Below are 18,264 nucleotides of genomic sequence, written 5' to 3'. Positions count from 1 at the left end.
AAATTTAAAATGTAAATTAATATAGTCCTTAATTGATACTGAAATAGCCTGCACAGAAGAAACCTGAGTTTCAACAATTGACAAATGTTTACAGTGTGTTTTTTTCTAGCAAAAAAGGTGCCAGTACTCAAACGTAGGCCACCCTTCAAGAGTGGGGTGATCACTGAGGGACCCACCCCATAATAGCCAGGCCCCCTGCAACCAGTCACAGAATCTATGACGAGACAGAATTGGTGTGTGTAGACCCTGAGGTCTATCATTAAAACTTGGGTTCCATGGGTCAATTTCAGCAGACAGTGGAAAAGGTGCCAGTACTCAATACCCCCAAGTACCCCCTCAAAAAAAGCCCTGATCATTTATCTACATTACTCAATTTGTCCACTGTTTCCTGGGAAAAAAATTGCAATTTGAGAGGTCACTTATTTAAGCAAGCCTTCCATTCTGGTAATAACCAACCAATGCTCTTTCAAAGTAACACCATCCTGTACACATTCAGGTGCAGACACTTGCACTCCATCCTGAGGTAAACCTTTAGGCAAACTTGTAAAAGATAAACTAGCAGGAACTTTGCTACATGAAGTCTCCAAAGTTGAAGTGACTAATTGTATGCCACTTAACATCAAATGATTTCCAGCTAGCTAATGGAGGGGGAGAATACTCAACAGAGCTTAAAGAAGTCCCACCTGGGGTTATCTGTGCATTAGCAGTTCGAGGAGCTCCCACAGTCACCAAATGTCTATCAATGGGCCTACCTACAGTTCCTGAGTTGTTTGGTCTTAGCCTTCCATTTCCCCATAATGATATGGAAAAGGAAAGAAGAAAATTTTAAACTCATTTCAAAATATCCCGGGGAACTCCTGTGCTCCAGTGCTGCTCCCAAGGGGTGTGACGTGACCCTTTGGACATGCCCTTTGAGCCACACCCTGCGGTCGCGTGCCACAGCATCACTGCTTCTTGAAGATGCCTTGAAAGCCCCAATGTCGTCACAGGGGGTGTCTGTGCAACTGCCTGATGGAAAGCGCATAGTTCTTCCTGGAAGCATCAGAACTACAAGATTCCACCAGTTCTCATAGGGTCAGATTTTCTGCTCCCCAGGCTGGCCAGAGCTGGGGAATGCAGTTGAGGCAGAATTCATCTCTTTGGGGAATAAGTTCCAGTATTCAAAGAAAGATTATATCTAGTGGCTAGATTCAAAGCCCATGATTACAGGGTCCAGGAAGAGCCCTAATGAACAGCCCCCAGTAAAGTTCTGTTGCTACGATGACTGGGCTAAGTATGCTGGAAGGAACGATCTCAAGGTATTATATGAATTCAGATTTACAGAAATGGATCCAAGCCTTGGCTTAAACTGTACTGAACAGCCAAAGTGGCGTAGGAAATTGCCACAAACCTCCTTCACAAGAAAAATGTTAACATTCTTCTGTTTCTTATCTCCTTTTTCTCCAATTGAAACAAAGCTGAAGCAATGATGCAAATTTACTTGCACTTTTCAGTTCTGACACTATATACTGCAGTAATCTTACCTGCAGGACTGAAAGATGCAAAGAAAGATGGAAAACAGCTAACTAAATAACCTTCTCCACAACTCTGCCATTAGAACCATATTATGTAATGCAGCAGTATACCTTTTATAAACCTCTTAAATCAGCAGAGCTTTCCAAAATCAAAGATCAAGTAGGCATAGATACTTGTTTTTCACCATCTGTAGAATCTCTTTTTTTTTGGCATGCGATGTTATAGTGAACCACTCAAAAACAACAAAAAACTTAAATTCCTCCTACTTTTATACTATAGCAAGTGTGCCAAAAAAATCATACCTTATGTCTAAACTGCAGGACCAGATCTCTTGGAGACAGACCTAAAATTGAGGAAAAAATGTTACAGAACTTGAACACAAACATAATAAAAGGAATTCAATTGTGCTCTTCTCCTCCTCACCCTAAATTACCCTTTTTGACATATCCAAGCCCAACAAGAACTCTAGAGGCTCTGGCTGTGGGATTCTCAGGACTAAGATCTTGTAATTACAAGACAGGTATATTACTTTTATTATTATGAGACTAAAAGTGGCAGATATTGCCCACACAACTGTGCAGAATTCAACACTGAAGAATCCCAGTTCTGAAACCAGTTCTATTGCCCACAAACTTTAATGTGGGAACAGGAGTAAAAATGCAATTTAAAACAGATGCCAAATATCTCTCTACTCAAAATTCAATCAAGGTACCAGACAGAATCTAATCTCTCTACTAATTTCCTTCCTTTAGGGCTGTGAGCACTGTGGAACAGTAACTTGATTTACAGATGATGCTACAGATTATTTTCTTTATATTTAAAATCCGGCTGTCTTCTCAATTTCCCTAATGGACTATATCTGCTGTAGAAAATTAAAACATTACATTGCATAGTGGATATTTTTATTACTTTAATACAAAATTCATTCCTTTGACTGAGGGCTCAAACAATTGCCAGGAAGGAAAGCTCAGAGAAAAGTAAATGGTATATCTGGTGGTATGCTATCATTGAGGATGCAAATGTCATGCTATGAAACAGTCTTCTAGGTCTTTTGTGTCAAAGTGTTAAAGGCTTACAAATCCCTACAGAAAGAAGTTGTACAACTACAAACATCTCTCTTACTGCTTGTGAAATATCACTTACCAAGGTAGATCTGGGATCCTTCTAATGCAGTTCCTCCTAAAGAGCAATTCATATGGTCAAAGAGCTCCTTTAAAAATGAACATAAAACAGATCATTAAAACATTTGACTAGAAATAATCAAAAAGTCCTTTCTTATAAATAGCAGTGCTATACCAGTTCTTTGTTTATTCATAATGATCTGTATTGCTAATTGCAGCTAATAACTTTGAACTTCCTAGGGGTTGATGGGGTAAACCACAAAAAATGTTAAATAAATAAAAATATATGATAAGAAATATATTTATTATTCATAAACAAGGATGCAAGAGCATACATTGAAGAGTACCAAAACGTCACAGGACTGGAAACGCGTGTATAGCTTGATATACTACTCTGTGGAACCGAAGATTCATAAACACAAGACCTGTGAAGAAACTAGAGGTAGAATCCTGAGAAATAGAAGCTTTGAACCTGAGAAACCCTCCTACAGATAAAGTGTAGTTACTCACCTGTAGCAGGTATTCTCTGAGGACAGCAGGTCAATTATTCTCAGAACAGGTGAAGTCATCCGACAGATCCCAGTGCAGACACTACCCAGAGTGCAATATTTTTAAGAAGCCTTTGCCTCGATGATGCACGTCATGGCAAAGGTGTTGGTGGCTTCTCTACAGGCAAAGCCTGAGCCTCCATGGGGGACTGTAGTTATGCTATGGTTGGCACATGCACCCTCAATGCCGAAGCACTCTGATGCTGCAGCAAGCCTGTCAGCTCCTCTCTGAGCATGGCCCAGAAGCAGTCACTGAAGATAGGCACTGGCAAAGGCTAGGCCGAAGTCGGTGTGGAGACAGCCTGCAAATCTGCCAGTGCTGAATTGGAAGCAGGAGTTTGGCTGCTTGGCGACTGCATTGTTGGCACCACCACAAGAGAAAGGGAACACTCCTCTCAACGCCGATGCTTCTCAGGTGCTGGCAAAGCCAACACCCAGGAACTCCCAGTACCGTGGCATCATGGGGACTGATGCGTATTACATTTTAGGCTTGGCAATAGGAGGATTTGACTTACACCCTTGGGTAGGCGGTGGCTGGAGGACTGGACATACACCTTCAGGTAGGCATTGAAATTCACACATACACAAGCAAAGGACACAGGATTAAGTATTGTGATCTGGCCTCAAACATGGGACACACCAGCTATGGGTATCAGACTCAGAGATGACTATATAGGCACAGCACTTGAAGTGAATGAGAACCTTCTTGGACATGAAGGAAAAAACAGCCAATGCAAAAATCAAACAGCTCAATGGTGAGGGGAGAAAAAAAAAGCTGCTCACTCCCGAAAAAGGTCGATGATACCTGGCCGAAACTCAGGCTTAAGAGGGCTTCTGGAGACAAAAAACGAAACTTAAAACTGGGGAAAAAAATACACTAAGAACACTATAAAGGGTAAGAAAACAAAAAAGATGAAGGTAAAAATACCCATAGGGAAGGCACTACAGAAAGCCAAAAAGTTTGACGCACTGAGGAGAGATCACAGACACGATCTCTCTGCTCTGTGGAAAACTGAAGACTGCTGGTCCCACACTTGCACGTTGGGTGGGAAGAAATCCATGCTTGTGCTGCCAAAGGCTTCTTAATGATACAATAACTGGGCAGCGTCCACACCGAGCTCTATCAGATGACATCACCCAATTGTGAGAATATTATGGCCTGCTTGTCCTCAGAAAAAGATATTGACCACCTACTAGAAAAATGGCATGTAGCCACAAGCCCACTCCTACACACAGTGGCCTCCTTAAGATCAATCTACACATACAAGCAGACAAACTTCTGGTTTGACACAGAACTATGAGAGACTGAAACAAAACAGGAGACAGTCTACTGCAGAAGTAGAACAGAAAACCAAACAGCAGCAGTGATCCAAGGAAGGACAAAACACAGCAAGAGAGTTAATCCAAATGTCAACTTTAATGGAAACAGGACCCAACGTAGTCAAGTTTCATAAAAACCTTTCGCAGGGGTCACATAGGTTTCCACAGTACATTCACAGATTCAAAGCATGTACTGCAATACCAGTGTTTAAAAGAAAAATTAGTGGTTACTGAATTTTGGAATTAGACTAGAGGTTTTTCTGTGCAGATGCTGTTGGGTGCATGATTTTACTTCTGACGTTGGATCTCAGCTCTTCTAAGGTGTTAATGCCCTTCCTCCCTCAAATCCCACCCACCTTATATTCCAAGCTTTGCTATATAGACCCTCTCACAAGTTAGCTGATTTGAATTAGATAGAAGTGTTTGGCATTGGTTGGAAGGGAAAACCAAGGAGATACATATGTCAAATATTAGTTATCAGTTAAAAGAGAACTATTAAGGTAAAATTATGTTCTTACCTGATACTTTTCTTTCCTTTAATCATACCAGATCAGTCCAGACAAATGGGTTATGTCCATCTACCTGCGGATGGTGACAGAGAAAAGTAGTTCCAAGTATTTCGCCCTTTAAGGCGATTGTGCAGCCTGGAATGCTCAGTATGTCATAAGTACATAAGTAATGCCACACTGGGAAAAGACCAAGGGTCCATCAAGCCCAGTATCCTGTCCACGACAGCGGCCAATCCAGGCCAAGGGCACCTGGCAAGCTTCCCAAACGTACAAACATTCTATACATGTTATTCCTGGAATTGAGGATTTTCCCCAAGTCTATTTAGTAGCAGTTTATGGACTTGTCATTTAGGAAACCGTCTAACCCCTTTTTAAACTCTGCCAAGCTAACCGGCAAACAGCCAAGCAAAGTTGCTCCCAGATATATAAATATGCACAGTGAACGACTCATGAGGCTGCTCAGCCTGAGCCATATCCTTCATAGAGTCAGATGCTCCATAGGCAAACAGAAAATCCACAGACCCAGGAGACATGTACTTCCACAATGATGAAACTGAGAACTACAAAGAGGATATCTGCGAATAAATATCATATCCCAGAGGGCGTGACTCTGGACTGGTCTGGTATGATTAAAGGAAATCAAAATTATCAGGTAAGAGCATACATTTTTCCTTCCTTGTCATCTATACCAGACAGACAAATGGAATGTATCTAAAAGTCCCCCACTAGGGCAGGAGAAACCAACAACAGAAGAGACAAAACACGGCAACAATCAAAAGACCAAATCCATGGCAGGGAAAGCACTACTGAAAGCCACAGGGCCCAATGGAAGACCCAAAGAACCCGATGGAAGAGGAACATAGTGCAGGGAGAGAATGGAGTCATGCCCCACAGCCAGAGATGGAGCAGCACTCCCTAGCCAAAAAGAAGTCTTGTTCCCCGTCTAGAAAAGAAACCTGGGAAACGCAGAGAAAAGGCACATTGCTCCACATCCAGGGCCAGAGCAAAGCCCTACCTGCCCAATGGAAGCCTAGCTGTACATTCCAAGAGAGCGAGAGTTCCACCTCCAACAAAGAAGATACATTCCAAATGCCGAGAAGGACACACTCTGCTTGCAGTCAGAGAGCATCCTGCCGTATACAAAAATGGAGCAGTGCCACATATGCCGTGACGGAGTTGCGCTCTTCATGGAAAGATGGAAACTTGCTCCATATGCAGAAGTGGAGCTGTGCTCCAGATGGAAAGCTGGAAAAATGGATATGCAGAAATGGAGCATTAATCTAGAGATAGTGTCACATTCTATATGCAGAAACGAGGCCTCGCTGTGTATGCAGAGATACAGCAACACTCTATAGGCAGAGATGTAGCAGCGCACCACATGCAGACATGGAACTGTGCTTTAGAATCTGAGAGGGAGCCGCACAGGATAGCCATAGAGGTCGCATTGCCCCATATACCAAGATGGAGCATCACCCTGCACATCAAGATAGAAGAACGCTCTACATGCAGAGATGAGAAAGTGTTTCACAAGCAAGGAGAGCAGCGCTCTATAAACCGAATCAGAGCAGCATTTCACATGCAAAGGAGGAGATGCGCCTCATACCTCAAGATGAAGCATGGCTGCCTGCGCAAAGACGGAGTCTCACACAACATGCAGAGAGGGAGCAGCGTTCAACATGCAAACGGGAAGCAGCTTAGAACCTACAGACATGGCAGTGCTTCCCAAGCAGAGAAAGGGCAAGTCATAGCCAGGAACAATGCTGAGTCCCTGAGACGTGAAGCTGTGCACCATAGAAGGAATGAAACTATGCTTCACAATGAAAGATGTATTTTGCCATCCCCCATGGATGGAACTATGCTTCATCCTGTGAGATGAAGTTGTACTGCCTACGCCAAGAAGGTCGCATATGTACAAAGGGCGATATAGGCTACCTACATAGAAGATGTGAAATAGAGAAGCGTATCCCCCCAAGACCTAGCGCAGAGCTCTATGTGCCCAACAGGCTAAAGAGAGAGAGAGATACCTCATGTGCAAAGGTGGCTGGCACTGCTGAGCAAAAAAAATAAAAATAAATAATAATACAACCCCCATAAGCAAGCAGGTCAGAGCCCCCTCCTTGGTGAGCAGACCGACAAGCACCCCAGGACACCAACCAAACTGAGCCCTTATCTTACCCAGTAAGGAAGCTCACCAGCTACGAAGGCTGCTGAACCTGCACCCGAGACAGCTAGCTCTCCTTCCAAGATGAGGGGCACTTGTTGCTGTGGAGAGGCACCAAAAAAACACTCCTAATGAGGCTGTCCAACAGAAAGGAAGAACGCTGCTACCCCACAAGGGAGACGTCACCTTCGACCAGGCCATAGCCCTCCATTTTTTTGTTGGTTGGCACTATGCAAAAATTGTGACCGCCACAAGGAGCCATTAGCACCAGCAATAAACTAAGGCACATGAAAAGGACAGCCCAAACGGAGCAACCACAGCAGAAATTCAATGGCGTGTGTGCCACCAGTCGGCAGTTGCAGCCCAGAGTCCCAAAGGCTGGAAAAAAAACAGTACCACCAGAAAGAAAACAGCCGGAGCAGAGGAGAATCACTGTGGTGAAGCTGCAGTAACCACCTGTAGCATCAGGAAAGATAATTAAAATTCACGTACCTCAGCCAGAAATCAAGACAAGGTGGGATACTTGCATGAAATTTACTAGCACCAGAAAGGCATTCATAGCCTCAGTCCACTGTCCACAGTCGTGCACAATAGGACATGGAGAAGGGATTGGGGGGGGGGGGGGGACCCAGCCTCACTGGGTGTCAGCCAGGCTCACATACCAACTTCTAAGCAAAAGGAGCCCAATTCAACCTGAAATAACCCCCTGCTCAACTGTCACTCAGAAAAAAACAGACAGCAGCCGACAGAGAAAGTTCAAGAAGGAGCTGCACAATCCATCTACCACCTGCTTGGAGATAGAGAAAATACTGAGCATTCCAGGCTGCATGATACCCTTAAGGGGTGAATTACTTAGAACTACTTTTCTCTGTCTCTGCCCGCTGGTAGATAGACATAACCCATTTGTCCGGACTGGTCTGGTATAGATGACAAGAAATTATATTTTAGGGGATTTTGATTAGTAATATCTTATTAAATCTTTGAAATAAATCTACAAAGTAATCACACTAGATTTCACATCTCAAATACACAAAATATATGCCTGAAGTTTGAAGGGATAAGAAATTGTGCATACCCAATAACAGAGGAAGAAGCAAGCTAGCAAGCTTACAAATAGGGGATTGGAATAGAGGTGTTAGACACCACATAAAAAAAGGCTAGCTGCTTCTATGGATTAACATGGAAGGCAAGAAAAAGGTGGAGATTTTGGTAGGTATTTTTCTGTTTTCTTTCAACAGATATCACAGCTTTGACAACCAAGTATGGCTGAGAAACATCATGTCACTAAAGCTGTTTCTCCTGTTACAGATTCAGCCTTCATCGAGATGCACACTCTGATCCAAGGTGAGAGACTGGTTCCATTGTGCAAAATGCCTACAGGTTCAATCCCTCAGGGAACAAGTGAAGGAACTGACAAAGGTGGTAGCAAGTCTGATAAGCATCCCTGACAAGGAGACATGCATCGATGAAATGCTTCTTGAGGTATCGATGATCTCTAGCAAAAGGGCAAATTATAACCGGAACAGATCACCAGACCCTGTAGAATAATAACCAAATTCCATCTTCCCTTCATCTGAAGAACCAGTATGTAGCCTTGGAAGTACAGGAGGGGAGACCATCCCAGGAACAGGAGGAACTGGAGCTCAAAAATACTAAAGTTGCCAGGTAAATGACCACTAGGAAGCAAAGGGTAGTGGTGGTTGGCAAAGTCCCTTCTCAGGGGTACAGAGGTGCCCATCTACTCACCAGACACGATGTCCTGGGGGGGGGGGGGGGGGGGGGGGGGAGGGTTTGCTCTCACTGTCACTCAAAATTTGCAAGACTTAACAAGACTACTGAATGACTATTATCTGATGCTGTCCATCTGTATTGGCACAAATGATACTGCTCAGTATCCTTCCAAACATAACAAAAGTGAATTCATGCGTGAAGAAACAGTGTATTGAATATTTTCCTGCGTTATGTTCTGAAGCATAGGAACCAGCTCTGTGGGTGCTTGAGCACCCCCAATATTGTGAAAATTCCTTTATGTGTGCAGGGAAGGGTTATTTCGACTGGGCTTAGCACCCCCAATAATTTTGAAAAGTTGGCTTCTATGTATTTCTTCTATTTGGCCAGCAGGTGGTGTTTCTTTGCTGTAAAGCTGTTATAGAGAACCAAGTGTTTTTTCTTTAGTTTGACAGGAACAGAAGAAGTATATTTGAAACCTTGTTGACAGGACTCTTATTGGCCTGGAGTTTGAAATTACCCAGCAGTTGTTACTGGCTGTTGCTTCAGCGCAAGAGGAAAGAGAGACAGAGATCTCTTAGCTGAGGCTCTGACCTTCCCAGGTACTGTTTAAACAGTATACAGATGTTTAATTAGTGTTATGATTGATCCATATTTCAGTTACCAGTTATTGTTTGCTATTTGCACTATTTTGTTCCACTGTTCAATATTTTTTTAAAGAAAATAAAATATAATTGTTTGTTCGCCCTGTTTGTCTGAACTGATAAAGAATCCTGGTGGTTTGTGTGCTGGGTCTGCGAGTGCTTTCTGGAAACTGTGGGACCACTGGGAGTGTCGCCCCAGTAACCTAGAAATCACTGGGGATAATTTGAGAGTGGGAGACTCGCCCAGAGGCGACTGTGACCCAGTCAGTGGGAGGAGGGTGCTAGTGTAGAGCATGAGAGGCAGGTGGACATGAGCTGTGATGGAGATAGACCAAAGTGGCTGCGGGTAATCCCAGGCGGGTGGCTACATGTTTCGTGACATCATGGCTCTGGGAGAGAGGGTGAAGCAGATTAGATGTATAGGTGGTGTTCTTGCTGATCTTCCTTATCAAAGGCAGACCAAGAAAGAGAGGTTCGCATCTTGGAGGTGAATGTAGTGCTTTGAATTTTGGCTTTCTGGACCACAGGATGATTTTCTAAGGACTACTGAGCAGAGATGGCATCCAACCACCAAAGAAGGGATGATGTTTCTTCCACAGCAGACTGAACCTACTGAAGAGAGTTTTAAATTAGGACTATTAAGGATGGATGAACAAAGCCCCAGGTAATTAAAACATTAAATACTTCCACAGAAATTGTAAAAAAGAAAAACCATGTGAAAACCTATGGCCACAGTATGGAAAATAAGGTACTAGATCTAGAAGCCGAGATGAAAAGGTTGACTTGGTTCACAGAGAACCACAACAGGAATATAGTTATTATGGGCTATAATCTATTTGGTAAGGACAAGGAAGGAAGGAAGAAAGGGAGGGAGAGTAGTGCTATATGTTTAAAAAAATATTACCATAACAGAACTGCAAGAGTTATGAGGTACAGAGGAGGCACTGTCAGTTAAATATGGAAAGAGAGAATAAAACATCTATTTACACTGGTGTAATATAAAGACCTCTTTCATGGGCAGTGGAAGCTGACAGAAGGTTAATTGAAGACATTCACAATATTGTTATGAAAGGGGCAGTTCTATTGATAGATTTCAATATTCTGGATGCTGAAAGGACATCTCTTTTGTGGTGTCATCTAGAAGTAGGGAGAGCTTGGGTTCTCTACAGGGACAACTGTTCTGGTAACTGCTCGTGGTACCCACATACTGGATCTGGTGTTCCTGATGTTATTTATTTATAAAATGTATATCCCACTCTGGCACCCCTTGATCAGTAGATGAGGTGGTTCAATACTAGGACACATGTGGAAAGAGTTTATTCAAAAGTGAAGTCCTCTGCCTTGAAGTATTTGTAGGTTTCAAAACCTTTTCAGTTCACGGCACCCTCCCACCCACATGGGTCTCCACAGCACCCCCCCCCCCCCCCCCCGGGCCACATAGGTCTCCCTTTCCTTGCAACCCCCTCCTCTAACACCTTCCCCAAATCCAGCATCACTCCTACCTTCCTTCCTGCAGGTCCAGTATTGCTGCTGCTGCTTCCTTCTTCCCCCGCCGCTGTGGCAGTGCTTGCAGCTCATTTTTGGGCCGTCCGTGATAAACACATGCACTCTGGTGCCTTCCCAGTCTTCCGCGTCCAGCCCTCTCTGATGCAACTTCCTGTTGCGAAGGCCGGATGCGGCAGAGAGAAGTCCCCGCAGTGCCTGTGTGAATCGCGGATACCCAAAAATGTAAGCTGCAAGCACTGCAGCGGTGGCGGGGGAAGGAGAAGTGGCTGATGCCGGACCTGCAGGACGGGAAGTAGGGAGCGATGCACAGCAGCACCCCTGAGAGTTCGCTGCGGCACAGTTTGGGAACCGCTGCCTCAAGTTGTTAGCTGGATGGGAACATCTGGGGGAAGCAGAAAAGCAGTGGATAAAAGTGAAAGGAGATCTCAAGGGCAACAAAACCTTTTTGTTAGGAAAGTCAATAAAATAAGGAAAAGTAGATCACTATGGTTCTTGAAAGAAGTAGCTTTAAAGATAGGTTAGAGATTGCAGAAGAGGAAGACAAGCAACAATACGTAGAAAAACAAAGGGAAGCTAGTAATCAGGAAACTAAAGATGAAAGTGGAATAAAAAAACAGAAAATATAATAAAATATTAGAGATAGGAGAAAGCTCATGATGATAAACTGGAATTGCCTACCAAATACTTCTGTTCTGCGTTTACAGATGAAGGGCAAGGAGTAGGGCCACAGCAAACATAACACATGTAGGAATGGAAGATGGGGTTTGTTAGCTGCTACCTAAACTAAAAGTACACAAAGTGACAGGGCTAAATGGGATACATACAAGGTTTCTGAAGGAACACGGACATTCTGGAGACCTTGCTTTCTGACCTTTCCATTGCTTCTTTAGAGTCAATGTGGTCCTGGAGGGCTGGAAGGAAGCAAATATGGTCCCTTTCCACAAATGTGGAAGTAAGGAAGAGGCTGGAAAATACAGGCTTTTTACTCTGACATTATGGTAAGTAAATTAATGGAAATGCTGCAAAAATGGAGGCTTGTGCTGTTTCTGGAATTCACTGGATTTCTGGGTCCCAGGAAACATGGTTTTGCTAGAGGCAGTCCTTGTCAGATGAATCTGATTAATTTAATTGACTGGGTGCCCAGAGAGCTGGATTGAGGGACAGCACTGGAAATGATTTACTTATATTTCCCCACAGGTAACATGAATAAACGGAGGGCTCTTGGTATAGATCTTAAAGTGATTGACTGGAGTAGAAACTGCTTAAGTGGGACATGATAAAGGATAGTGGTAAATGGCTTTCACTCTGAAGATAATGGCATTATCTGTGGTGTGCTTTCAGAAGCAGAAAGCCTTCAAGGGAATATGTGAGACTGTTAGATCATGAAGGAGCAAAAGGGGCACTCAGGGAAGACCATAGCTGAGAAACTGAATTAATTCTTTACTTCGGTCCTTGGTCAAGTTTTTTTTTTTAACATTTTTGTCAATATTACAAAATGGTTGTCAGGTAAGGCTTGCCTCTTTGAAGATAACAAATTCTGCAATAGGTTAAATAATAGGTGTCTAATCCTGGAAGGTATGGATAACATGAGGAGATACCTAGTGAAACTTGAAGAATGGTCTACAATTTGGTAGCTAAGATTTCAAGCCTAAGAATGCAGGGTCATGCATTTGGACTGAAAAAAAAGCACTCAAGAAACACAATATAGGGGGTAAAACACGTCCGTGCATAAAAGAAGAGAAGGACCTTGGGGGTGATCATATTTGATGATCTTAAGGTGGCCATACAGGTAGAAAGGGTGATGGCGAAAGCCAGAAGGATACTTGGGTACAAGGGACAAGAATGACCAACAGGAAAAGGAGGCAATAGTTCTTCTGTATAAATCTCTGGTAAGACCTCTATTCGAGTATTGGGTTCAACTGTGAAGATTGCATTACAATTATTCTCTCTCTTTGTGGAGTACAAGATTAAGAGATCCAAGACATTTCATGGAGAATTATAGCAAAAATATCAATTCCTAACAAATCATTAGCATAGTAAAAATTTCTTAAATAAGAAACACTTCAAATGTTTCCTAAATAAAGAATAACCAGTTAATGTTCTTAGTTAACTCGCTAAGGAATTCCATACGCGAGCAGCCAAGAAACCAAAAGTGGAGAACAGTAGTTTTAGATGAATATTTTTGGCACTAGGATATTGAAGTAGGCAAGGATTTCTAGAACCCCTAACCTGGTAAAATTAGGAAAACCAACTAGATATGAACAATTGATACAAACAGGATGGAGTTGGTCCACAGGGCAGCTACTAAAATGCTCAGTGGTCTTCGTAATAAAGTACATGGGGACACTCAATATGTGTACTTCGGAAGACAGGTGGGAAATATGATACAGACAATTCCAATTGCTCCCTGGTATAAATGCACAGGAGGCAGGCCTCTTTGAATTGAAAGGAAGGTCTGGAATAAGGAGGCATAGGAGGAAGGTGATAGACTCAGTAATTTATGAAAATATCTCTTTACAGAAAGGTTGGTGGATATGCGAAATGGATTGAAAGTTGTTGTTTTTTTTCTGGGGCTATGGAAAAAAAAACTTACTTATTTGGGTTCTGAGGGGCAGGGGGAAGATTTATTCTTCAAAACCCTGTATGGAAAAATGAGTCTACTCCTTCACTCTCAATTTCCTGGTTGCAAAGCTTGTTCCTGCACAGGGCCTCTGTAACACATTCTTACACAGGTGCTTCCTCTCCCTCATGCACTTCCACTCATCCACCACCCTTACAGAATGTTAGTTAAAAATATTAAATTTACTGAGTGAAACAAATTATATGTACAGAAAACACTCAAAACTGTGGGATAAGGGGTTTTGATTAAACTGGTGATAGTATTCTCCCTCAAGATCCTTCTCTCCTCAAATGGTTCACACTCCACGTACAGGTTTAGTTCTCATCTCGTCTGGAACTTTCTCCAAGTCTTAGGATTAAATGGATTCACTCTTCACTCACTCTCAGCCACTCCACTTGAGTTAAGGATCTTTTCCTCGCAGATTCCTTAGCTAATCTAATGCCTTGGCACTAGTGTAACTTCAGTCATCAAAGAACTCTCTGCATGTATCTCAAACTCCTTGAGCAATCCCCTGCTTCTTACAGAGGTTATATACTACTCACACATTATCAGGATCCTAGTCCCTCCCTGAATAATTCCTCTGATGGCTATCTTTCTCAGTAGGGCTCTGCTTCCTCCCTGGTCTCTTGGCTCTCTTTGTCAACTTCAATCTGCTTAATACCAAGGTGGCATCCCTCTCACAAGCTTCTACCTTCCGTTGGAGAAATCAAGAGCAGCACTTCTCTCAAAGAATATTACTTCCCTTGTTAGACTGGGATAAGATCAACATGTCTTTGCTTTGGTGTAGGCCTAATTTAGTATCCGCATTGACATTGGAGCTCTGCCCCCCACCTCCCACATCAGCTTGACAGAAAGATTAAAAATAAAAAGTAAAGTAAAATACTTTTCCTTTTATATGCCTTTCAAACGCACTTAGCTTCTCTTCTGGTTCTCGCAACTTCTACTGACCTAATTAAGTGCTTTTCAATATCACCCCCATTATTATTGTTTGCATAGAGGGGATCAAATTGGAAGGGGGGGGGGGGTTGCACTATATGTTAAACAGGGAATGGAGTCAAACAAAATAAACATTCTACATGAAACAGATAGCAGCATGCAATCATTACTGATAGAAGTTCCATGTGTGAAGCGAAGGAGTATTCTTGTAGGGCTGCACTACCATCCACCAGGCAGAACAGACAGACAGACGAAGAAATGTTTACAGTAATTAGGAAAGCTGGCGAATTGGGCAACAGTATAATAATGGGTGATTGCAATTACCCCAATATTGACTTGATAAATGTTAGGGAGTGCCAGGGGGATATAATTCCTAGATGCAATAAATGACTGCTTCTTGGATCAACTGGTCCAGGACTTGACAAGAGGGGGAGCCATTTTAGATCTAGTCCTTGGTGGAATGCAGGGCATAGTATGAGAGGTAACAGCGTTGGATCCCCTGAGCAGGTGCGTAGTCACGGGCAGGCCTGGACGGGCCCAGCCACTTTCCCTCCAGGCCCACCCACCCAACATCCCCTCGCCTGGGGTTTAAATCTTTTTTTACCTCCGTCGAAGCGGCCGCGCCATCGAAAGCCCTGCCCATAGAGCCTTCCCTTCGTTCGTTCCCTCAGAGTCCCACCTTCTGATGTTATTTCCTCTTTCCGCAAGGGTGGGACTCTGAGGGAACGAACTCAAAGGGAAGGCTAGAGACGGGCAGGACTTTCGATAGCACGGCCGCTTCAACGGAGGTAATCGGGAGAGAGGAGAATCGCTGGGTAGGTATGGATGGCTGGAGGGGGGGCAGGGGAGAGGAGAGAATCACTGGACATAGGTGGTTGGGGGAGAGGAGAGTTGCTGGACATGGGTGGATGGACGGGAGGGCAGAAGGTTGCTGGACATGGATGGAGGAGAGGGAAAGGAGAGAGAAGAAATGCTGGACATGGATGGAGGGGAGGGAAGAGTGAGGAAGGAGATGAGATGAGGGAAAAGGAAGAGAGGAGAAAAACTGCACATGGATGAAGAAAATAGGCAGAACCTGGATCCACTGGACAGTCAAGTCTGCGGAGGGCCCAGCTTTTATTTATGGATGTAGGGCAAGAAATGAAGAAGAAAGGCGGAAAGTAAAGAAATAAATGGAAAGGAAGCCCTGGAAACGGAGTTAAGAGGACAGATAGCAGCAGAATCAGATACTGGACCAGCATGATCAGAAAAACAAAGTCACCAAACAACAAATGTAGAAAAAATCATTTTATTTTCATTATAGTGTTTGGAATATGTCCACTTTGAGAATCAGGTGCTCAACATTAAAAGTTTATATTTATTTACTTATTTATGGCATTTTATCCCATATTAAACATGAATTAGATTGGAAGCTGGGATCATTTCATTTTTTTTTCCTGGAGAGAGTAATGCATTGCCCTCCACTCCAGGCTCTCTCCCCAGCTATGGCCAGCTCTGCAATTTTGAGGGGAGGTGCAGAGGTGGACGGGGGCGCGCAGAGGTGGACCGGGGAGAGAGCCTGTTACTAGCACACGACTAGTGCCCACCCATCCAACCTGTTGGCCCACCCCAAAATTGCCTTCTGGCTACACCACTGCCCCTGAGAAACAGTAATCATAACATGATCAAGTTCGATCTACTACCTGGAATGAAGCCACAAAGTGAATCTATTACAGCAGCACTTAATTTTTCAAAAGGAACCTATTAAAATGAGGAAAATGGTTAAAAAGAAGCTAAAAGGATCAGTTGCAAAGGTTAGGACATTAAATCAGACATGGATGTTGTTTAAAAATACCATCTTGGAAGCCCAGAACAGATGCATCCCTCGTATTTACAAAGGTGGAAAGAAGAGAAAACAACAGCCAGCGTGGTTAAAAGGTGAAGTGAAAAATGCTATTAGAGCCAAAAGAACATCCTTCAAAGACTGGAAAAAGGATACAAATGAAGAAAATAAGAAGCAATGTAAGCACTGGTAAGTTACATACAATGCATTGATAAAGAAAGCTAAAAGAGAATATGACGAGAAACTTGCCGTAGAGGCAAAAAAACTCACAGTAACAACTTTTTGAGATACATCAGAAGCAGAAAGCCTGCGAGGGAATCTGTGAGACCGTTAGATCACTCAGGGAGGACAAGGCCATAGCGGAGAAACTGAACTAATTCTTTGCTTCGGTCCTTTACGGAAGAAGATGGAAGAGATCTATCTATACTGGAAATGGTTTTCAAGAGTGATGATGCGGAGGAACTGAAAAATCTCTATAAACCTGGAAGACATACTCAGCCAAAATCAACAAATTAAAGAATAGTAAATCACTTGTACTAGATAGTATGCATCCAAAGGTACTCAAAGAACTCAAGCATGAAATTGCTGATCTGCTGTTAAATAATCTGTAACCTGGTGTTAAAATAATCTGTTGTACCTGAAGACTGGTCAATGTAACGCTGATTTATAAAAAGGGTTCCAGGGGTGATCCGGGAAATTACAGACCAGTAAGCCCGATGTCAGTGTGGGGTAAAATAGTGAAAACTATTACAGAACACATAGACAAATGTGGTTTAATGGGCCAGAGTCAGCCAAGGGAAGTCTTACCTCGCCAATTTGCTTCATTTCTTTGAAGGCGTGAATAAACATGTGGATAAAGGTGAGCCGGTTTATATAGTATATCTAGATTTTCAGAAAGCTTCCAACAAAAGTTCCCTATGAGAGACTCCTGAGAAAATTAAAGTCACAGGAGGCAAGGATCTGATGTGGATTAGGAATTGGATGTTGGACAGAAAACAGAGGGTAGGGTTAAATGGCCATTTCTCTCAATAAAGGAGGGTGAATAGTGGTGTGCCACAGAGATCTGTACTGGGACGAGTACTATTTAACATATTTATAAATGGTCTGGAAATTGGAACAAGTGAAGTGATTAAATTTGAAGATGACAAAACTATTCAAGGTTGTTAAAACACATGTGAACTGTGAAAAATTGCAGGAAGATCTTAGAAAATTGGAAGACTGGGCATCCAAATGGCAGATGGAATTTAAAGTGGACAAATTGTTTCAATGTTTTTATTCACCAAATCCTGTTTGGTCAAGCCCTATCATATATGAATAATCTTACTGAATTACCCTCTCATAATGCTGTTTCATCATGTAGAGAATATCTTGTCTTACATTTCCCTATCTGTAAGAATGTGATATATAAAACAATTCACTCTGCTAATTTCTCCTATCAAGGCACCAAAATTTGGAATTATTTTCCTAAATCAATGAAGTTTACAGATGATTACCTAACTTTTAGAAGCCTTCTAAAAAAACATTTCTTCAGTCTGGCCTTCCTGAATACAAGAACTCTATTTGAATTTTACCCACACCCTTTTCTTAATCTTGTTTCCAATCTAGTCCTGCCTAATTATACTCTCACCTATCCATCCTTAATTATTTGTTTGTACTTTAGTCTAAATTCCTAGTTACTTACTGCACATGTATTAATTTGCTTCTTGAAGTTATTGTAATTTGTGTTATATTCTGTATATTATTATGCTTTATTCACTTTATTGTTTGTTTGTAAGCCACACTGAACTTGAGTCTATTTTGGGCTAATGTGGGGTATAAATGTCATGAATAAAAT

At 42.6% G+C, this 18,264-nt stretch overlaps 1 protein-coding gene across 1 annotated transcript in view; it reads right to left on the bottom strand.

Moving 5' to 3' along the window:
- Positions 1-18,264, bottom strand: part of AVL9 (AVL9 cell migration associated) — a 138,196-nt gene that overhangs the window by 85,871 nt on the left and 34,061 nt on the right. The window contains exons 6-7 of the mRNA XM_030204376.1: positions 2,659-2,725; positions 1,818-1,858 (exon numbers count right to left, since the gene is read on the bottom strand). Coding sequence (XP_030060236.1) covers positions 1,818-1,858; positions 2,659-2,725 — 108 coding nt within the window. The remainder of the gene's footprint in view (positions 1-1,817; positions 1,859-2,658; positions 2,726-18,264) is intronic.

Source organism: Microcaecilia unicolor, chromosome 1, assembly GCF_901765095.1.
Source record: "Microcaecilia unicolor chromosome 1, aMicUni1.1, whole genome shotgun sequence".
In the NCBI taxonomy this organism is placed as follows: Eukaryota; Metazoa; Chordata; class Amphibia; order Gymnophiona; family Siphonopidae; genus Microcaecilia; species Microcaecilia unicolor.
This window is presented reverse-complemented; position numbering and strand designations above follow the sequence as displayed.